The sequence below is a fragment of the Eutrigla gurnardus genome, assembly GCF_963514095.1.
Source record: "Eutrigla gurnardus genome assembly, chromosome: 6".
Taxonomy (NCBI): Eukaryota; Metazoa; Chordata; class Actinopteri; order Perciformes; family Triglidae; genus Eutrigla; species Eutrigla gurnardus.
The window spans coordinates 16,990,580-17,014,138 of NC_139920.1; the positions used below are offsets into that span (position 1 = coordinate 16,990,580).

At 41.3% G+C, this 23,559-nt stretch overlaps 2 protein-coding genes across 2 annotated transcripts; one reads left to right on the top strand and one right to left on the bottom strand.

The window, feature by feature from the left end:
- Nucleotides 1-132: 132 nt before the first annotated feature.
- Nucleotides 133-3,544, bottom strand: nphs2 (NPHS2 stomatin family member, podocin). The gene is made up of 7 exons (XM_084010771.1): nucleotides 3,100-3,544; nucleotides 2,705-2,808; nucleotides 2,211-2,283; nucleotides 1,897-1,979; nucleotides 1,535-1,794; nucleotides 1,107-1,179; nucleotides 133-649 (listed from the first exon to the last, which is right to left on the bottom strand). Exons 1-7 carry the CDS (start codon nucleotides 3,425-3,427, stop codon nucleotides 440-442), a joined length of 1,131 nt encoding a protein of 376 aa, XP_083866897.1. The 5' UTR covers nucleotides 3,428-3,544; the 3' UTR covers nucleotides 133-439.
- Nucleotides 3,545-5,034: 1,490 nt separating this feature from the next.
- tdrd5 (tudor domain containing 5) lies at nucleotides 5,035-22,811 on the top strand (the record flags this gene model as incomplete). Its single annotated transcript, XM_084012409.1, has 19 exons — nucleotides 5,035-5,150; nucleotides 6,697-6,940; nucleotides 7,129-7,340; nucleotides 7,560-7,863; nucleotides 8,127-8,278; nucleotides 9,486-9,569; nucleotides 10,287-10,343; nucleotides 10,545-10,707; nucleotides 10,987-11,162; nucleotides 11,387-11,601; nucleotides 12,099-12,308; nucleotides 12,406-12,472; nucleotides 12,887-13,087; nucleotides 13,862-13,987; nucleotides 16,711-16,776; nucleotides 17,312-17,497; nucleotides 17,601-17,820; nucleotides 19,237-19,300; nucleotides 22,694-22,811. Exons 2-19 carry the CDS (start codon nucleotides 6,712-6,714, stop codon nucleotides 22,809-22,811), a joined length of 2,850 nt encoding a protein of 949 aa, XP_083868535.1. The 5' UTR covers nucleotides 5,035-5,150; nucleotides 6,697-6,711.
- Nucleotides 22,812-23,559: the final 748 nt, after the last annotated feature.

Here is a 23,559-nt window from a genome sequence, read left to right on the forward strand (position 1 = left end):
CCCTGCGTGGTTGACTCCGCCGTCAGTGTTTGAATGTGTGAGTGAATGGGTGAATGTCAGTCATTCCTGTAAAGTGCTTTGGAGAAAAGCGCTATATAAATGAGGCCATTTTATGTCTGAGTCCAAGTAATGGCTTCTTCGCTTTTGTTTCCTCCTGAAAAATAAAGTTCCTGCAGACAATACATTTACAAAAGTTGTATTTTACCTTTTATTTTTTTACCTTTTCTAATCAAATTGTTACACAAACCCTAGTTTACCCAGAGTAGACGCTCTGAGACCCTTCGGTGTTAAGTTTACCAGCGTGAACCACTCAATACAAAGCACTGAGGAAAACATTGATTGCAAACTCATACTTTAAATTGTACTTTTACTAACAATAATTTGGTTTGAAGGTTACATTCTTTAACATGATAATAAACTTTCACGTCATAACATTCTGTCACATCATTGGCGAGTCTGTATCTTGTTCCCCCTCTGTCATCTCTCCCTCTCCTCCCACAGCAGGAGGAGGAGGGGGTGGTAGGGATGAGAGGTCAGTGGTCACGCTGAGAAGGTCAGGGGGGAGTGGAAGGACCAGGGCAGGATGGAGGAGACGGAGGGAAGCCCTGAACCCCTCCCAGGCATCTCTCTCCCCTTCTGCTGCTTTTACCTGGAGGAGAGAAGAAATGGAAACATGTTTGCTTTACAAATACTGCTGGAAATACAGAAATGATGGCACTGGCAGAGCTAAACTATAAAGGCTAACTGCCCAGAAAAGCATAAATATTAATGGCATCGGAGCAGAGATCAACCACTTTTTTTCTGTCAGCTACATTCTTTTATACTGATAGGATTCACCAGTTAAACAAGGTAAAGATTCTTATTGTAAACTTAGACACTTTACTTTGAATTTTTACCCATCAAAACATTTTGTAAATAATGCTGATAATAATAAAGTTCCTGAGTTAGTTTGATCTTTACTCAAACGCCATATTTGACACAGAAAAACCCTGAAAATTGATTAACCATAAACGCTGAAAATAAAAAATAAACAAGCATTGAGGTGTAGAACTTTTTTTATTCATTTTTTCTTTATATAAAAAGCTGCCATAGTTACTCATTCTGACCTGGTGTTGCCTCTTGGCCGCGGTCTCGGCAGCCAGACTCTGCTGTAACTCCACAGGAAAACTGAGCTCGTCTCTGACAGAAAATCAAACACAGGCCTGGTCAGCAGAAGATCACAGTGCACCACAAATCTCTACGTCCCTCTTTGCAGTTTACATGGAAAAATCAAAGCTTTCCGAGTAAAAATTCAGAAAGTGATTTTTTTTTCAGAAGCACTGCTTACCCTTTGTATCGTGCAAATCAGCCTCTTAACAGCATGCAGGAGCTTCTTCCTGCAGCTACTGTTTTGCACCATTGCAGGGCAGACTACAACCATAGTACCATAAGGTAGATCACATTGCAATGCTGCCATAGTGTAATGTGCTTTTTAGATGTCGCAGGAAGGCTAATAATTACAATAAATTATCTTTTTTTGAATCCTCAGTCTTACATGTCTGCTCTCTCCACCCTGATGCCCCAGCGGCAAGCGACAGAGTCAACAGCTGCTTGTATCTGCTGTCCAATCCTTCTCCTGTGCAGCAGGATGTGGCTGAAAGTGTGCTGGGCGAGAATGTCTCTGACCATTGCCTGGACCAGAGTCTGCAGCACTGTGGTCAGACTGGACAAAGCTGTGCTGCACAAAGCCACGTTCTCTATCTGGTAATAACACACTGCACTCAGCTCCGGCCTCACCAAGTCCTTTGTCACCACCTGGGTACAGACGTGTGAGAAATCAAATGGCAGAAGCAAAGTTCACCTTCTGTACGGTCATATTTCTTGACATATGGAGCTAAATGTGAAAGTTTTTCTCACCGTGTGAGAAGGAACCTTCAGCATTTTCAGTCGGATGTCGACCTTGTGACACACATCAAGGAGTGGGAGGTAGAAAAGAAGGCCTGGGGAGAGGTCGGAGAAGGGTTTGAGCTAAGGACGTATTTAAAAAAAAAAGGTTTTCCTATGACGTCTGTATGATACAAAACATGCAGATAACTGAAACATTTCCACTAATTGTGGGGTGTCCAAACATTACATGACTCAGCCAACCAAACCCAAAAGTAATTAATACACATCCTGAGAAATGGCAAGTCAACTATATGTTGCATAAAATGACAGTAATTGGTGACAACCTGGTCCTCTGGGTCTTCCACGCAATAGGTGACCCAGTCTAAAGATCACAGCTCTCTCATGCTCTCTCACTACCTGTCAATCAAAATGACAGACAGCAGTCAGTCCATGTGAACGATAGACAGTAATGGGACAGCTTTTGTTGGTCTCATTGTCAAGTAGGCCAGTTGTTATACAATCCTTTTGTACATTAACAATGTGGTCAGAAAGTATTAGAACATCAACACATTTTTGTGTGAACAATGGATTAGAAATAAAACGATGGAAAAGTCTGACTCTAAAATAGTACATTTTCATGCTAAAAATCTACAACATTCACTTATTCCAAATATTTCTCTTACAGACAGCATTTTAAACATAAAGCGACAGCTCAGATTAATACAATTGTTCACCCTTTGACTTCCCTTTCACAAACTGTATGTCTAGTCGGTTTTCTTTTTTAAGTAGATTATTGTGCAGTGTTTGGTTTCGGTTCAGTCTGTGTTGTAGTTCATACTTTGACACAGAACCAGATGGATAAAGGGAGGACGAGGAGAACCAGAGCCAAGACGAAGACCATCAGCAGCCACTCAAACACTCCCAGGTGCTTGTGCTTCAGACCTGCAGATGTATATAGTTTGAAGAACTCCAACCGTGATACTCATGATAGTTTTTTTTGTCAATGCCATGTCACTGTTAAAGTTGAATTTTACTTATTTATCTAACTTATTTTACACATTTATTTTGTGTGAGTATTTGCTTCATGAAATTGAAAACAGAGAAAATGTTCAGGTCACAAGATAACTAAATAAAGATAATACATGTATTTATCCTAAGAACAACAGAGTGGGAAAAACTGGACAACCCATAGCAGAAATGAAACCTCTTAAGCTTTGAATTGCTTTGACTTACCCTCCTCCTGCTCCATCGCTTCCAGGAGCCCCAGGTTCTCCTCCTTGACCTCATCCTCTCTCACGCTGTCTATGTCCACCACAGTGGATCTCACCTTCACTTCTGTCTCCTGCTCCACCTTGGCCTCATTTGTCTCTAGCGTCTTCTTCTGCAGCCTCTCTCTCCTCCCGGATGATGCCTCAGGCAGCCGGCCGGCCTTTGATGGCCGTTGTCTGTGACTTCTTCCGCTCCCCTTCTCCTTCCTGGGTGTCATTCTGGATGTCGGCGGGAGACCAGGGTGATCAGAGGGCTTCTCCATGCTGGCTGGAGCCTCTGCAGTTAAGAGCATAGATAGGAGTGATGGCTGTTGGGATGTCTCTGCTCGATGGGTAAGTGGATGGTTTTCTTTTTGGGTAAAAGCAGGAAGGAATGAGACATTTAGTGACTTTTACTGCTGTGAGTTGCTTCCTCTGGCTGGAGGTCTGTAACGGTTATCAAACAGAATACATGGACGGCAAATGAGGCTGACTGTTTGAATGTGGGAGTCAGGACAGCAGTGGGAGGGATGCTCACCACCTCCTCTTTTTTTTCAAATAGGTTCAGGTCAGTGAACTATTCTGAGCATGATATTCATATTCAATATACTTTATGTCGTCAAACCAGCAAACTAAAAGTAAAGGTTAGAATAATAATGTAGAAAAACCTCAGATAGTAATAATGATGAGTTCTTATACAGGTCATCTCCTGATCTGTGAGCAAATCCTTTCCTCTTTTTTTCCTCACAGATTCAGAATGGCCTTATCGGACATAAGGATTTGTTTTTTTCAGCAATTTATTAGAAGATTATCATTTGTTCATTTTTGTCCAAAAGCTCAAACAGGAGTTTAAAAAAAATCTGCAGTATCAAGTTTTCTCAAACAGACATTTCTTTAGCTATTAAAGTTTGGAATCCCTTGATTCTGTCACAGAAATATCAACAATAACAACATATCTACTATGAAGGTATACATGCTCATTGCTCACTAAAATCACCAACATCATTGCTTTGGAAAGTTGGTGGAGGCTCGTCCCAGTATTGTCCTGTATAGGGAAAAGTTAAATTTGTATGCAATAATGCCATTAAATCATATAACATACTACTTGTTGTGTCACTGGGGAATTGTTCTGAGTATGCTTCTTCAACTGTAGAGCCATTCGGGTTTGCTGCTGGGACAAACTGTCAGTGTAGCTCAGGGAGTCACAGTGTCTCCAATGGGAATGTGCAGACTCAGACTTCTCCTTTCCAAAGAGCTGATGTAGGGTTTTCTCTGTTTTTACGGGACAAGACTCACAATATCCTCCCTAATAGATCCTTAATTAAACTGAAGACTAATTATTTTTGCCCTGATCATGCAGTGTAGCCTTGGTTGAACTAGGAGCTACTGATTAGTCATATTTATTGGCATTACTTTATACTTCATATTTTTATACTGATTTGACTCTCTTTCTTCTCTTTCTCTTATGTAGCAACTGCAGCTGTACAATTTCCCGAGGGGTTACTAACGTATTCTGATTCTGATTTCCACAGATATTTATGAACAAATATAAATAAATGCGAATGTGGTCGCAAACTACAGATAGCCTACAGATCGCGTCCAACAGGATGTAACTTTTTCTATGACTTCCTGTCAAATCTTCGAAAACCGATGGAAACGGTCCGACCGTTTTAGGCCCCGCCTCCTGCTGTTCCGCCTGCTCTCGTCTACTTTCCAGGCGAGGCGAAGTTCATCTCGAACGAATCTGTGCTCGCGCGGAGCTTTCGGGGTCACGTGACTACACGAGTTCAGTTTGTGTGGCTCTATTTGAACTTTAGGAAGCAGATCGCTGAAAGAAACAGCTTCATGTTTTTATTTTTGTAAATCATATTTGAATAATTTGAACAACTCGTCCCTTTTGTTTGTTTTTTGCTGTTTTTACCTGCGCTCGCGCTGCTTCGTGCGGTGGTCTATCAACAGGTGTGGCGCGCGAGGAGGTCGGGTAAACGAATGGTCACGTATCGTGGCAGGATGCGGCACAGATATTGAAGACTTGGGGTAAGGTGCACATTTATATATAATTTGACGGGCCGTTCTGGTCCATCTCATTGAATAATAACGGCATTTCGATGCTAATTGGCGTTAATTAATTAAATATTTCAGCAGCTGCATGTAGCTTGCTCTCCCAGAGCGTTTCTGTTCAGCAAGTTGGAGGCTTTTACATTCATGTTTGCTAATTTAACAGACAAGACGCGTTATGTCCATTTGGCGGCCGTGTCGGCGTAGCTAGGTTTGCTTAGCTAGCTAGTAGTTAGCCGTGGTTATGACATGTGTGTTAACATTACGTCAGGAAGGCTTATTGGAGCTGTAATGGCTCCAAGTGACATCAGCTTCTACTGTACAAGTAAAGTAACAGGTTAAAGGGGGCCGAAGAGGTTTGATTTCACGTCGTCATAATGTCCCGACAGTGGACTTGCGATGAGCTAGGCCTGTGCAGAGTCTTGTCCGACTTGATCCCGATTTGCTCTGACGTCATGCGCACGTGGGCAACGATTACTTAGCAAGATCAAGGTGGCGGCAGGTTTTGGAGCCATCAGGCGACCCGGGAAAGCCTGGCTGCTGCCTCAGTTTTGACAACAAACACCACTTTTAGTAGAAAATGCTAATTTTCGGTGTACTTCTCACATTCAACACTAGATTGTAGGCCATCAGTCTCATGTTATGCCATACAGGTTTAATCTGTTAACACATATATCTTGGTTGATAATAATATTAAAAATAACAATAATACATGTTATCTATACAGCCCTTATCAAAATGAGCAGGTGCAACTTGCTTTACGGGGCAGACGCAAAAAGAACAGCATAGAATACAAAGCCAGATCCACACATTTCCACAGATACAGTATCTGCAAACGAATATAAATGAATGGGTTGCAAACTACAGCCAGCCTGCAACAGGGCTATTCAACTATATTGTTCAGGGGGCCGTATTTTCAGAAAGCTAAGGGCCCCCGACCCACTCGACCACTTTCTGGCCTTGTGGACCTTTTGGTCTTTTTTTCTAGTTTGTGTTTATACGTATAATTTCTGACATACACTTCAGATATAACACACATTTCTTTAAAAAAAATAGAACATAAAGCTCCGTGCTACTTACCCATGGTGCCTGTTTATGTTTCAAAATGGGGGACCAAATAGGGGGATACTAAAAAAATATTGAAATTTAAAAAAATATTTTTTATATTTGTAAACAGAAACTGGCCGGTCAAGCTTGATTGGCCGGATTTGACGCGCTGGCAGCCAGTTGTATAAGCCTGGCCTACAGATTGCATCTAACAGGATGTGTCTATTTCCTTGACTTCCTTTTAAGTCTTTGAAGGCTGCCGGAAAATGTCCGACTTCCCGGCAGGCTCAGGATATCTCGACCAATCTATCAATTTTTAGATGACTAAGTGAAAAATTGTCGATATGATTTTGTGTTATAAATAATGAAGTGAAAGTAAGTAATACTCCAGCATTCATAACTTTATTTTAGTATTGTGGACCACCTGCTTTTGTTCATGATGTACATCAACGTTACGTGTCGTTCATGTGTTCTCCAGAAGTCGGCAGTCAAGATGAGCCAGGAGGACATTTTGGCACAGCTGAAGAAGGATGTTCGTTCCTTGCTCATTTCTTCTAAAGTGGGTTTAGACGCTGATCAGCTCAGGAAAGACTATTTTGCCATGTTGGGACACACTATGCCCCTGAAACACCTGGGCTACAGACACATCATGGATATGGTGAAGGAGATGCCGGAAGTGGTGTCCGTTAACTTCAGGCAGGATGGCAGCACATTTTTAAAGGGTAGCGTCCTTTATTTCATTTGAGTTTGTATTTGTATTTCAACACTGTATCAATACAGCATTGGTGGAAAAAATAACTAGCCTAGCAGTGTTCAATGCATAAGGCCTCTAAAACATTTGCCTATGAAATACTGAACAAGTTCTTATACTTTATACTCTGACATATTTTTTATGCATCCGCCATGGCAGCTATTGGTGACGATTCCACCCGAAACATCGAGGAGCTAGTAGCTAAGCAGCGCACCTCTAAGAGCATGAAGAAGTCCAAGAGGGGGGGTGTCAGCTACTTTTCGCCCCGCTACTGTCACTCGTCCTCTGCTGTGGTCCTTCCTAGAAGAGGTTGTGCTCCTCTGGCTGTCCCTGCGAATCTGAGGGCACAGCTCCGCATACTGCTCTCCCAGGTATGACGTATTATGTATATTTTCATTATAATGTAAACTGTGACATTTTGCTTTTTCTCAACTCTTGATGTCTAAACTGTTGATGAGTTTTGCAGTTCACTCTTTAAACACACCCAATGTAATCAGAGAAGTAGATCTCCATATTCTCTTTTTTATAACATAATCATGCAAGTCTGTTACTGTAAGATACTTTAAGTAACGATGTGGCCGATCTCCCAGGGTCCAGTCAGGCTGTCTGACCTGGAGACCAGCTTCCTGCGCTGCTTCGGCCACCCGCTGCGTGTCCAAAACTACGGCTTCTATTCCACTGGAGAGATGCTTGAGAGAGTGGCAGACCTGGTCCTTATCCAGCAGGGCAGGCTGGGCTCAGTTCTGACCCTGAGGGAACATTTGTTGCCCAGGCCGCTGCTCAGACCGACCTTCTCACAAAGGACTGGACCCATTAAGTCACAATCACCTGGAACTGTCAAGTCAGCGTCCAAAGAGCATGACACTAAAACCCAGACACCAACAACACCCCCAGGTGATGCATTTATGCATTTTGAGCACCTAGCTGTAATATTTCCCTAAAAAAGCAATCCATATACAGTGTCTTTTGGTTGCATAAAGAATGGGGATTGGATAGCTGTTAAATCAATTTAAAAGTATTACACTGTTCAAACTCCATTATGCAATTTCCACAGAAAAGCATTGAGCAGGGGTTCTTCATATTTGTAGCATTGCAGTTGACTTGAGCACCAGTTTGAATTTATTTTAAATATCTTTTGTGGTTTTCTCCAACCAAAGTCCCAATGATGCAGAGTCCTCTGAACCAGCCTGCCACCTTGGGCCCTGTTCATAAAGAGGCACCAACTGTCAGTAACAAGCCACAGATGGTTGAGAAGAACCAGGAAGAGTTCTGTCAGGAAGGTCAGCTCTTTCAGAAACGTGTCCTCAAGGTAAGAAGGCATAATACCTGCATCTTGTTGCTTAGGGCAATGCATGAGACTGTGACATTGGGGATAAATAATACACCACACTCAACTAGAGGTGGGCGATATGGCAAAAGTATCATATCACGATTTTTTTCAGGCAGGATCACGATCCACGATCTTATCACGATTCTTTTTCATGTTGGTATTTAAGAATATTTTGCAAGTTACTGAACAGTACAACCAAACTTATTTCCCGATTTAAAAAAAAAAATATAGCCCTACAAGGTAACAAAACTGAAAGAATAACAGACCATTTTGGCCAAAGTACCTTTTTGAACAGATTTTAATCAAATTTGCAAGTGCAATTCTGCATGAACATTCAACAAGCATTTCAAAAGGTAAAACAACACAATGAATGGCTTATTGAAAAAAGATATATAAATAAAAAAGGAAACTAACTCTTAAGTACATTTTTTTAAGTGAAATGTGATTCAGAACCAAAACACTCAAACAAAGGTGCAATAATGTCTGAATCCTGACTATTGAAAACCCAGCAGTTTTAGAACGTATCTTTCACATCTTCTTACAACTTACATCTCTTTCTAAAAGAAGACAAAGTATGACAGATCACAGTCACAGATTTTTAGCCAGGAAAACCAGCTTATCGACTTTATTTGGCTTGAGAAACCAGTTCCATATTACAGATGTCGAATTCTTTTTAGGGACCAACTCCTCCGTGTTGTCCTCCATGCCGCTTGCACGCCCTATACAAGCGGTCCGTAATCCCTCAGCGTAGGGGCAGAGGTGCGAATTAGGGCAACTGTAGTTCACTGTAGTAGCATCCTAATAAAGTAGCATATCTGCGACTTTTTTCTCTGAATATTGCCCTTCTTTTGGCTCCGTTTTTTTTCTTCATACAGTGGCCCTGATACGCCGTCGTACAGAGGAGTAGAATACCTGCTGCAGCACGATCCAGCGGCCCAAACGTGCAAGACTTCCACACTCACACAAAAAAAACGTTTCTGTGTGGAAGGCGAATGTACGCTGTAACACGATACTAACCATCTCTCTGTAAAGGCAGATCGCGGAGCGATTTGAGACATTTTAATCGTTCACGATCTAATATCGTCGTATCGCACATCCCTACACAACTATTTAAAGGAGCATGTATCCAATAATCCATACCATTCAATTATTTATATTAAGCACAATTATCGTCATTCTCCTTCAGCTGGAGGAGGAGCTTCGCCAGCAAATCCTGGAAAATGGAGTTCCTGGCACCATTAGTCCAGAGCTGAAGGACAAGCTTCAACAGGTCAGACGTCTTTATCTCACAAGTGACTACAAGCCTCTAATATGCTGTCCTTTTAATGGCAAAAAGTATTTTGTACACAATGTAACCAGACCATGGTTTAGGCTTGGGCGGTGTCTGTACCTTCCTGACATTATAGGGTGTATGTTGGGGGGTGTATGTGAGTTATTATATTACTGTTAATTTAGTATTCCCTCCCTACCAACGGTACCGGCACATCAGTGGGCTGTGATCGTCTTTTCCAATCAGCCTTTAGAAAAGGCCACTGATCACACTATCATAACAAATATCAGCTGATTGGTGGCTGCACCTGTAACCTCATCAAAATGCAGCAATAAACTTAAGGAAAGCCAACATAAAATAGAAGACATTTACAACACAAAACATTAAAACTGGATGGATATAGCTCTTCATTGATTCAGTGGAGCATCAGAGTACAAGGAGGGTGTCTCTGTATGTCACATTAGTTTGATTTTCCTGACATCCAACAACACCAGTCTTTCCAAGTTCAGCTGCCAGTTATTATATAGAGAGGACCTCTGGTGGCAAGTGTTGTGCACTACACCACCACATCAATACAGCATCATAGAAAGTGCAGTGTGTATGATTGTATTTAAAATCGTACCTTCTGGGTTTTTAAATATCCTGGTTTACTGAAATATGGCCCAAGCCTACCATTGTTGCAAGTCAAGTAATTCATATGTTAATGACTCTCTGCAGGTTGTAGGTCAGAACGGTGATGGATTATCTGTGCACGATCTGCCTGCCGAGTACAAGGTAAAAATGAAAAAAATAGTAATGCAGTTCTCCTGTTCACCATCAGCACGTTAGACAAATATTTTTTTAAGCAACTTGCTGATGTAGAAAGTAACTCACTCACATTTAGCCTACTTGCCCCTAATGGTAATGAGAAGACAAGCAAGCGACAAAGCTGTTCTTCAGATCACATATTAATGAGAGATGTATTTTTTTTCTCAGAGGCTTTTTGGTGAGGATTTCCCACTCAAACAGAGCGGCTTTGTCAGCGTCACTGAACTGGTCAGTGCCTTGAGTGACATCTTCCACCTGAAACCTGTAGTGAGTGAAACTGGGCAACACTGGATAGTCATGGCCATACAGGACATGGGCAATACACAATCAGGTGTGTATGTGTTTCAGATACCAGCTGTCGATGTCACCCTAATTACTTCATGGTGTGTGTGGAATAAGACTGGCTTGATTCATTTTGTGGTTACAATTCTATGCGATTACTGATTAATGTTGTAAATATAAATGTCATGTATGGAGGGCAACCAGGTTTCTGCAATCAGTACTTTTTTTTTTAATCAACAAGCTATTGTAATACATGGTGGTGTCTGAGGTATCATGTGACAAAGCATTCTTGAGGAACTTTCAACTAAACAGGAAATGTATTTTCTAGACTCGAAGGTGACTGAGAGTTTTGATGACAGTGGGGAGCCGCCAACTACGAGCTACTTTTTCAGCTGTGAAGAGTCTCCCTGGGAAGGAAACCTGGAAGGGAGCGATAGTAGTATGACAGCAGATGATAACTACGAGGAGCTAGAGACCAGTAACGATTCCAAGACCCTCGAAAAGGTTCGGCAATATCTCTTTCATCTTATTGTTTTACATTACTAGGCTTTAAGGACCATCTTCAAGAGAGAGACCTAATGCCAATGTCAATGCCGTATTATCAGTGTATCTGTAAAATGTTGATTGTGTCCATATTTGCAGGTAGGAAAACAGGTACTACTTATCAAAACTACTGTCGAATAATACTGAACATAGAGTAACACTGCTATGTAACACTCACCCCTTAGCTGTCTCAGATGTACCCGGCCCTTCAGGTGCATTGCCGCCCTGGGGTGCCCCTGGACGCCCTGAAGAGTCAGCGTCTCAAACCGCCAACACAGCGTGGTGCTCGAGAGCTGGTGGAAGTCCTGGTGGAACACGTGGAGTCGCCTGGACATTTCTTCATCCGCTTCAGCGAGAGTGAGGAGGCCCGAGCTATGGAGGACATGATGATTGAGATGAGGTGTTGGACATGTTAGTGGCAACTAAGTCGAACGATAATGGACTAAATCTGTACCTATTAATACTAAAGGTCCCTTTGAAATTGCAGTATATTCAGTAATATAATGCATAATATCTATAATTTTATCATGCCTGTCACAGTCACTCCACGTCGAACCGTATTGCTCTACAAGCAGTTAAAATATCTGTATATTTTGTAAGTGGGGTTCATCATTATGTGAGCCAACATAGTAATTAAGATTGACCAACATCAGTTAAGAATAATACAAATATAAATATAACTGTTTATTACTTGTATACATCTTTGAAATGTGTCCCGTCACAATTTTAGTTCCTTTTGAGGCTTGACACAGTGAGAAAAAAAGTTAGTTTAATAAATTAACGCAACTATGCTGTAATATCATAAAATGTAATAAACCACTCCTCCAACACTGCTCAACAGAAACCTTTAAGATTTAGAGTGTCTGATGTTTTTCTTTCTTCCTCTGTGGCCTCTAGACGATGTTACACCTGTCCTAAGGTGTCTGAGCGTTACCAGCTTTCTGAGGGATTTGTCCGACCGGGTCAAGTCTGCTGCGTGTCACCGAAAGGAATGTGGTTCTACAGGGTGGTGATCCATCAGATCATTAGCCCCAGTCAGGTCGAGGTGTACTATGTCGACTTTGGCGATATGATCGTGGTACAGAGGGCCAATCTCAAGTTCCTTAAGTAAGGGAAGCGCAAACATTTAAGCAGTTGAACAATCCAACTAGTACTGCTACGCAGGTGGTTAGTGTGTGTGATTTGCTTTGCTTTGTTTCCTCAGGTCGTGTTACTCGGTTCTTCCAGCACAAGCGATTCCATCATCACTGGCTGGAATTAAACCCACCACTGTGAGTCTGACATCATATTTAATAATATAGTCACAGATATAAATGTGACCCCTCTTGCAAAGGCCTGCAGTAACGTCTTGTTAGTACCACACTGGTCATCTGTATCTGGCAGCCATACTGTATTAGTGCGATACAGTGTTGTATTAATATTTATAGTAATATTTGCCCTTGACTATTTAGTAAAATAAAAAACCATCATTGTAGGATTTTCTTTTTTTTCCCTGCTTTATGATTATTTATGTTCAATTTTTCCACAAGAAATAAAAGCACAAAGTCATAATGTTGTTTTTTCAAATGTAGTGTGTTTTTAATTAATCTTGCTTCTGAAATTCAGACTTTCAAGCTACAGATGTTATAAAATGTTCTGTTAGATGGGGTTTTATGAATAAGAGTGTTGTGGTTTGCCTCTTGCAGGGCAGCTGGACTGCTGAGGCCAGGGCTTCCTTCCAGAAGCTGTGCTCTGATCGCACCCTGGTGGGCGCTTTGGATTGTTACACTGGAGATGTGCTTCACCTCTACCTGTGTGACACACACACCGATAAGGACGTCTACATCCACACTGTCCTGCTGAGCCAGGGTCACGGCACAGCCTGCAGCCCTGCAGCGAGCGCAGCAGTAAGCCAGACACAAACAGCTTATACCACAGACATTAGGGGTTGGGGAAACCATGTATACAGCATAGCATCACTATATTTTGCATGGCAATATTGTATCTGTACACAGATGCCAAGTATACACTTCTTATTATTTAAACTATAACTGTAAGTAAATGGTAAGCCTTTTGGTAATAAATGCTTCCTCAGTCCACTAGATGGTGCTGAGGTTTTCCTGGCGGGGTCATGGGTAAAGTCAGAGGGATTGAATTGAGGCAACATTTATGACAGATTTTAACGTGTTGGTCAATCTGTTGCTATTATCTTATTAGATAAAATGGATAAACTGCATGATTTTAAATTGAAAGTTAATAAATTGCAACATATGATCACATTACATTAGTCAGGATATTGCAAAATTTGCAACAAGATCGTATTGTGACTCGCGTATCGTGATCAAATTGTATCATGGGGCCTTTGGTGATTCTCACCACTAATGGTCATGATAAAAAGCAGTTTTTGTTTGGCTGTCGGCTGTCTTTGAAAAAATAATATATACCAACACACCTCAAACGTCAATGGATGTAGTTAAAACAGTGTGCATTAGACTTGGTAACAAAATGGCTGGCATCATTATTATGATTTGAGTTGGTTATGAGTTCATTCCTAACTATGGGTCAGTCTGACTACAGACAAATATTAATGTGACCGTGCTATGAGTATGAAATACTGTGTGTTTATGTTGATTAATATTCAAACGTGATCCCTACATTGACTTTTGCTTTTCTTTATTCAGCTGCGTGTCCACGTCTGCCCAGTGAGTCTCTACCTGGGCGAGGGAATGGTTGACCTACCTGAGGTGGAAGAGGTCGTCACGTTTTCACCAACCAACAGCCAACACTCCATGTCGGCTTTAGCTAAGGTACTCCAGAGACACGCACGCATGCACACACACACACACACACCACTAACTTCTGCTGTTGCATGTAAAATATTTTGGGGTTGCAGTACACATGACATGTAATGCTGTAAGGTTCTCAGGCATTCTGTTTTGCTTTAAAATAAGTATTCTCCTGACATTTTCTTATCTAATGTCAATATCTGCTGAGTCGGCACACATGCATCATTTACTCTTCCCTCCTATTTTGTGTGCTTAGTTTGGGGGAGTAAACTCTTTTAAGTGTGCTTGTGGCACTTATTCACCACAATAACACATTAATGTCTTAATGCTAATGCATTCATAAACCACTGGAATTTAATAGCTTATGTGTTTCAGTAAAATCTCTGCTCATCTTCTAAACTTGCTGCACATTCAAAACACGTCCCACATATCTGTGTCCTCTGAAAAGTCGAAATTACAGTTGTAATATTTTGAGGGAAGCATAAACATAATTGAATGAGAATAAAGTCATAATATTTCAGGGAAAGTGATGTCCTGCCCTATAGTCTGCTGTGCATTACGCTAATGCTCTGCTGATGATGATCAAAATAGTTCTAGTCTGTTCGGTAGTCGCTGGATGTTGTTGGGGAGATGTCCCACTCTCTACCATCCTGACTAAATTCTACACCCATGGCTGCTGCTGCTCCTCTCTGTTATATGATAAAAAGAGTGATGTTGTTAATACAAGCAGTGAAAGGATTGAAGTATGTATTTTTAATTAAATATACCAGCTGTGAGAAATTGTTAGCCAATGTCACTTAACGTTACTTGTCAGACAAGTTGTGTTGTCCACAGCAGACGTATCCTGAGGAAAATGCATTCGTCCTGCCTCCTCCTCCTCGTGTGACTGACGAGCATGTTCACACAAACATGCAGTCAGTTGAGAGTTTAGCTTTCACGCTCATGAATTAGGAGTCGCTTCATTGATTCAAGGAACCTGACATCAATGGGACGAGAAGCAACTCGCTATAAAAAAAAAAAATCATTAAGTATAGTCTGCTGGAAATGTTTTTAAGTGGCAGTCTGTGACATTTCCATCTATTTAATTGTCTTCTAAGTTATCTATCAAAGAGTGAGTCAAAACGATGGTGATTGATCATGTGACCCACTAATGAAAGTGCTTGTACTTGCTGCTTTGCCCAGAAACAGGATCTCCGTGTCTGTTGCGACATTCCCGCGCAAAATTCAAAATTATTGACGCCTTTTAAGTCAGTCAGCAGCGGTTGGTCTGCCCAGGTGGAGCTACTCACGGAAGCATGCTGTGTTTACTTGTAATCGGAAATCAGTAACTTCCAACTGCTCAGTGAGGCTCCCTCTAGTCTAAAGTGTTTGACCGGTGCAGCCAGGTACATTTCATTACTGCTGACTCACAACGGAGGATCAACAGCCAGAGAACGAAAACCATTCAACTTCCAGTCCAAAGAAAAAGAAACAACAAACTAATGGAAGTGAAGAAGGAAAGTCGTCAAGAATCAAAGTGACCGCCAACGAGGGAAAACGACGGACCTCCTTTCAGTGTGGAGCATTTGAAGGCATCATGTTGATGAGACAGTCCACACTGTTGGGTGAGGGAGATGAGGTCCCAGTGGATCGCCTGCAGTTCCATCTACCGCCAAAGAGGTCGCTAGAAGCAACTGATCTCAAATCTTATGGACTGCCACTTTAATATTCGGTCATCCTGCCAACAGCTGGCACTTATGGAAAACCCTGAATTCTGCCAGTACTGGGTGACTTGGATATTTGTGGATTTGCAGCTTTATTTTCCAATTGTTTCTTATCTATGAGTGCACTCTCTTTGTCTCTTCTCCCTCCACCCCAACTCACTTCCTCTTTCTCACCCAATCTTTTAATGTTGCTGTAAAGCTTTGATTCTCCACTGTCCATAGCTCTTATCTTACCGGCCATACTGTCAGTGCTGCAGGCCCACTGCAGCACCACACACCCTCTGTACACACAGACACACACACAGTCAGTGTACACACTCGCATCAAACACACACATCCTCTTGCCAAGGGAGAGGGGGGGGGGGGGGGGGGCAATCCAATGCCCCTTAATGTATAGCTGCACTGTTCAGAAGGTCACATCTTGTTGTTGGCCAATAAATAAGATGAGACCAATGAATGGCCTGTTTAATGGATATTGGATTGCAAGACTGTGTTGCTCTTATGTTAATGAGTGGATAGATTTTACAGTGTCATTGTCCATGACTGCAAAATAGAAAGTACAGATTCAAGTACACCGAAAGATAGTGGCAAAGCATTGAATTGATTAAGGAAACGAACCAAACTAGGCAAAAGTAAACCTCCCTGTTGACTAATCAGTTTCAAAAACACCTTTTTTTTAAATATGGTAGTTAGCTGTACTATGTTTGGGAGGGTTTAATCTAGTTCAGCACAAAGATTTTCGAGAGATTCACACCCCAAGCTTTGATTATTGACAGTGACAGTGCTTTTGTACGAGTAGATGTGCCTCGAAAATAACCTGCTGTGGAGCAGGTCTGACTTAACATTGTCATAAATCTATGGCAATAAATGAGCACCTGCAAGGTAACAGAACCAGGCCTTTTTATGTTCACATATGGAATTCCACCTCCTGAAATATGTCCTTTCACCTTTTAATGTGTAATGTGACAATTACAGGATTTGTTTTTATTTATTGATTTAAATATGATTGTGAGGTAAACCTAACCTTTCTTGATGTCTCAGGTTGAAGAAGAAAAGCTGCCCGACTTGGAGTTTATTGAGGACAATGAGATCAGTCCCCATAAACAGGTATGACCACCTGACATTGACCTTGTCAACATCCACACCACCACTGCCTTCATTCCATGTCTTAACTAAACGGAGATGCTAACAGTTTCACACTTGTGTTGGTTTGCTCCTGTAATGCAGCACTAGCTGAAATCTGAGTACAAGTAGATGTATTAAACTGCAGAAATCTTTAGGTTAGGTAATGAGTGCACACCAATAAATATAAATGAACTAAAGAGTTTATATGTACAGTTTATGACCATTTTAGCAGCCCTGCCTTGATTGGGTTTAGACTCATCAATGTTTCATCTTAACTTACCTTTGAAATACAACGTATTATGTTTTGGATTGCTGGTTCACACTTTTTTTTTTTAACAACTGCAATCACCTCATGTAAATAAAGGCTAATTGGGATAGAATAGAATACAATAGAATATAATAGAATATATAAGGCAGATAGTTTTGTTTGTATGTGGACAAAAGGCTTTGTTAAAAAAATCTCAATGTGAACAAACACTAATGCTTTGTTGTTTGTTTATTGCTGTGTCTTGTTCAGGGTATGGGCACCAACCTATTAAATGCTCTGAAAAATGATGAAACCTTCAGCTACAGTGCATTGGAATGGGACCTTCCCAACATATCGTCTCCTACCAACCCTCCGTGTCCAAACTCCAGCCCTCTCGCCCCTCCCGATTTAATCCAGACCCAGACGACGACGGCTCAATGTAAAGCTAATCCTAAAGTGAGAAGACATCGGTGGCTTTTATGGAAGAAACATCTCTTGATTTATGTTTCTAAAAAGAGAATAATAAGTTACTAATTAGTTGTTTCATTGTCCACTAAAGAAACCACTCTCTTCTCGGACACTGAGCCTGACTCCTCCAACAGCTCCACCCAGCATCACTTCCACCTGCTTTCCAGCAAGGAAAGTGGAGCAGCACTGGTCCAAAGTCACTGCCCCCTCGTTATTCGGGCCTGCCCCCCTGTTATTCAGGCCACCGCCAATGCTGACGACCCTGGGCCTTCACTCCCCTGCCCTGGGCCGAATTCATGACTGCACTCCAGGTAAGTCATGAACCAAAGAAACCAATCAGATAAAGTGTTAAAGAGTCAAAGTGAGTATAACTACAACACATTAAAGTAATGTATATATAAATAACATACAAATAATTTTTTTGCCAGTATTCTTTCCAGTAGATTAGACCATGGAGCGGAAAATGACTCTGAAGCATTTAGTTAGGCAAACTGCTGTTACATAGTAAATGTTTGATTCTTACAAGTCATCACATAAAGTTTAAATAATTTAGGGTAGGTATTGTTTTCTTAGAACTGTAGAAAAATCACATTGGGGAACAAAACTCCTGATGTAAACACAAAGGCTTGTCCTCTCTTGCACACGCACTAATTTCCTAATATGATTATCCATTGACCTTCATTAACCTGCACATGCACACTTACACAGAGAGAAAGAGAGAGTGACAGAGAAGCCTTCAATGGAATTAGACTGTGTCCATGGTTGCACAGAGGACGTATTGATTTCCGTCCTGCTGCTTGCAGTGGTGGATGTACCTGCAATGAGAACCTGACACTGATTCAATTAGACTTGTTACCAGAGCTATTTGACCCAACAATCTGCTTTCATTGCATTGCATTTGTCCTGATATCGATACACTGCTGTTCCACCATGCCTCTGCTTTCAGTGTTAATGGAAAAAAAGCAAAACAAAGTGGGTCAAGGCAGATTTATCTACAAATCACTTTTGTGAACTTTAGCGTTACAAAGTGGTTTACACTGCTGCACAAATACAGATAAAAACACAAGATAGGAACCAGAATTAGTACAGATTAGAAGATATGCTGTGTGTTTGTGTGTGACTACTTACGGACAGCACAATCGACTAACAGTTTTCCCTGTACTTTCCTTTCATACTTATAATCTGTGCTCTGTATTTTATTTCCCAGCATGCCCTGAGACTTGTATGCTGGCTTCTCTCAGAAAGCTGACAGTGCAGAAACTTGACTCATTTTTTTTTTTAAATCACTTTCAAACGTTAAGTTGGCATTCATCCCTTGTTGTGATTCTCTGGTATCTCTTGATGGACTTACAGCTGAATTTTGTCTGCTCAGCATATTTGTTACATATTAAAGGGTCAGTCCTTAGCTTGTTGTTGACAGACAAAACCTTGTGTGGAATATCTGCAGAGTGTGGAAGAGAACTGCTTTTTTAATTTCTTGATGTATTCAAATTATGTGAAACATGGTGGAAGTTTAAAGGCAATTTAACACCAAATGAGAATCTTGCTTTTGCTGACCTCCACTGGTGGGAGTTATTCTGCTGACATCAAATCACAGTAGGGAGCTTCAGTATAGTGAGTTCACTTTGAAAATGTGTTTATAAAGCTCTGTTCTTACATGTATTCACCTCTAACAGCAATACATGTCTTATATTGACTTTAATTATGTGTTTGATTCTGTTGTCAAGGTGTACCAGTTTCTCCGCTCCACCTGCGAAACTCTGGTATCCTGTTTCCTCTGTTTGGTGCCAGGTAGGTCAGAGCCTCCTCCATCCAGCCCGAACGCCTGAATGAGTGAAACCCCAAAAGAAGCAACGTTTATTCTATCAGTGAGCACTTACTGACTTAAAAAGTTTGTTTTAATCTACTTCCAGATTAGTTAAATGCTATGTTCGCTTCTGTTTATCAGTTTGGTATTGGTGTCATTTTAGCACTTTCCAACATGTCAAGGCAAAAAAAAAATACAGGAAATGGATGGCTGTTATTTTTTAAATAGTAAGTGGATGCTTTTTGTTAAAAAAAAAAGAAAAATGAAACTGTTGCCATTGTGTGCAGCGTTTAATCATTTACTCTGAAGCCATCAAGATGTCTGTAATGTGTTAAATGGTTAAATTTCCTTATAAATACTGATATTGCTGTTCCGAACAGGGTTATTTTGGAAAATAAATCTTATTTGATAGAATAATTCAGTATTTTTACTTGTCTCCTATCATTCTTACAAGCATGACACGGGAGTGGATTTTCACTCCCGTCCCATCCCACTCCCAGAGAAAAAATCCCATCCCATCCCAATCCCGGGCCGGAGTAAAAAAAAAATCCCATCCCGTCCCACTCCTGTAGAATGGCTCCCATCCCGCTCCCACTCAAAATTACTCCCACTCCCATCCCACTCCCATCCAACTCCCATTTTTTTTTTTTTTTTTCATCACATTCAACTCGCATGAATCTATGCAATATTTGCGACTTCCCAATAAAGTCAGTTAATCTCACCGACGGATCATTGTGTCAGACTTTAGTCTATAGCTCTCGCTTCCCGGCTTCATCGCCTCTACCTCCCTCCCCGCATTTAACTTCCGGTAGTGGCCGGCCCGGCCGGAAGTCAAAGCACTGTTGGATGTGTAGTTCTTTTGACTTGCTAAAGCAAGTCAAAATAGTTTTGGCTCACTGAAAGATGACTACAAAAATGGACGTGTCTGTCCTTTTGGTTGTTTAACACGGCTGAAAATCATCATCTATTAATGGCGTTCCCGCTCCTGCCCGCTCCCGTTGATTTTTATTCCCATCCCGTCCCAATCACGGGATTAATAAAACTTTGACTCCCATCCCGCGGGAATCACATGACCCGCGGAATTCCCGAAAAATGTCATGCTCTAGTCCACATATAGATACTCAAGCAAAGTCAAAGCCTTTTTTCTTTTATCTTGAAATATTTGAACACTCCTTTATTAGTGTGTGGGGAAATGAATACAGCATGAATATTGTTCTTTTTTTTTGTTAATCTTCAGACCAGTAAGTTGACATTGTTACCTTTTGACCTTTTTAAAAAAACAAATGTTAAAAAGAAGAAAATCCACTTTGAAATGCTGCGGGTTGTTTTGTGATACCGGAGGTGTTGCTCCAGTAACGCTGCAGCTCTAGTGCCTTCCCTCAACTCTGGTTCTACTTACCTCATCCGGACAATGTCGATGTGACCTTCACAACGGCAATTAATCCGTAGGTTGCCTCATCCTGCTGAGTCACACAGACTCCTCTTGTTTATACAAATCGGTTTTCCTCGGCTCTCCAAGCAACAGTTAAAAACACGCCTCAGCGCACAGAAACAATGAATGACACAAAACAACAAGGACACCATCTCTAAACTTAGTGGCGCTCATTGCCTTAGGCGGCAGTCATAGAGCTGACATGTGTTGGTGTTATTTAGCAGAGCTGCCCTCGCAACCCAATATAGATTCAGTGTCGCCACAGAATCTTCCTTCACTTCATTTTCTACAACGAGTAAAAGAAAATGTATTCTTGTGAAACCCGTGGAGAGGCTTGGGCTTGAAACTAGAGCTCGGTTACCAAAAGTGTGCTTGAACTTAAAAAGGTTGAGGCAGAATGTGGCGTCCTGGATAATTAGTCTGCATCCTGCTGGGCTCCCTGACCTTTACTGGCTGAGCTATGAAACTTTTTAAAACGGCTCCAAATGAGGGAATGGCTCCCACCTCACCAACACGGCAGTTCATTGAAGAACATTAACCTATACTGTTTCCTCTACAGTGAGACAGTGTGAGGTAAATGTACCTACACAATGCATACAAATATGGGAAGGTACACAAACCTTCTCTAATATCTAATTACACACACACACACAGAGTTGTTTTTGTAAGCCAAGTGCATGACAATCAGAAATTATACATACACACATAATATGTGTGTGTGTCTGTGTGTGTGTGTGTGTGTGTCAGTGTGTGTGTGTGTGTGGCAGATGCACACATAAACCTTATTAAGGAGGAGAGTAATGTGGTTGCAGCTGAATTAGCAGCTAACAGCCGAGCATCAGTGTGCTGAATGAAGCATGAAGATCTGATGGCTTTCATTTACAGTCGAGACCCTGAACCAGACTGTCGGGGTCTGAGGAAGGCTGCTTTGTTTCATAGGATTTTGGTTTGTTTAATAGATGACTAATACTATATCTGTTTTTACATTTACATCCATATGTTGGGCCTTACTTTTCTTTTCATTTTTAAAGAAGCCAATGGGTGTTTTAATACTTAAAATACAACGTTGAATCGCTAAATAAATAATGCTCATTATAAATAAAAGATAATAGACCCTATAGCTCAGCCAGAATAGACCTAGTTTTACAAAATAAAAGCCCCAGATTGTAACTTCTTAGCAGGGGAATAACACTATTGGTATTATTAAAATAATCATGGATATTCATATAAATTAAATCCATCCATTCCATATTTCTACTACTTCATTGCTTACACATTTGAACCAGTAATTCAGCATAGAATCCGGCATTCACTCTGACATATCTTCATAAATTGTTCTTCTGTTTTCTGTTTTGTGTGTGTGCATGTGTGTGTGTGTGTGCGTTTGCACACCAGGGTGCATTAAATTACACTCATCCACAGAAATGATTCGTAGAAGAGGCGCCTTTATTTTTATCCCTGTGTCAAAATTCTTATCTGCTGTATTAATGTGAGGACAATTCTCCTGCTAATCCCTCATGCCTCTAGTTCTGCTACTACTACTACTACTACTACACACACACACACACACACACACACACACACGTATCGGTTGAACCAGCTCTCCAGCTCTTAATGGAGTGTTTCCACACATCATATTTCTACGTCATGCTTTGTTACAGGAACGGTTCCCTTGTTCCTTCTAACACCAAACAGGACTTTAACCACCACTACAGTGCAAGGCTTTGTCTTGCTGGTATATTGGTAAGATTATTTCTCTCTCAACCCAAAGAATAGTCTTAAATAACAGGGCTTCACAGGTCAATACAGGAAATGACATCCTGCTCAACTTTATAGAAATGCTCATTAGGAGTGGTTTCACTCTTTGTAAACAGAGGCTTTAGTGCTTTCTAAAGAAACCGTGTCCTGCTACCTGTCGTGATGACCCTCCCCTTTTAAATCCCAGCCCTGCCTCCTGTCAGTGTGACTTTGAGGATGTGAGGCTCCGTGAAGTGATGGAGGTCTTGAGGAGACCCTGGGGGGGCGGAGGAGACCTGCCTGTTGGAAGGACACAGGAGGGATGAAGACGAATGCTGAATCCCATGTCCTTGATGGCCCCCCTCATGGTTGGTGGTTACAGTTTGCTTTGTGAAGTGACTGTTTAACCCTCACTGCTTAGAGTCAACCAGGTTTACAGGAGGCATTACATGTATCCAGTGTCATTATATTAAAAAGGACATTACAAGACGCTCCGGGAGTTAATTAGCAAGTTAATTCAACAAGTTATTAAAACTAAAATCTCAAAAACGAGTTAGAATGTGGAAAGGATCACTTTAAGTCACAAAGGAGTGAACATTTTCAATGGAATATTGCATTTACAGTTTTAATACAGTTTATTAATAAATGAAAGCAGTTTTATTATTTTTGTATTCAGAACGGTGGAACTATACAGGGCAGCTGTTGAAATTAAAAACACCTTATACACCAAATACGGTCCATATTCAAGTCGGAACAGGTTCCTCAGACCACGTGCTAGGCTCCCTGTTGTTCTCCAGCTGGATGCAGATGTGGCCGGCATTGTTTGGCAGCAGCATCCAGCTGCAGCTGAGCTCCAGCCTCCGTTAATATGCGATGGCACACGCTGACAGTTCCATTAAACTGTATTTATATGGCAGCCACAAGTAATCGATATGCAGATACGCAAGGCTGTCCGCATTCGCAGAATTGTCTTTGGTCCAGCAGTGCAATGCATCAAACTGCCATGCTCAGTGACAACAGAGACAATATACACCATCACTGGGTATTGTTTGTCCCCATAGACCCCCCCCCCCC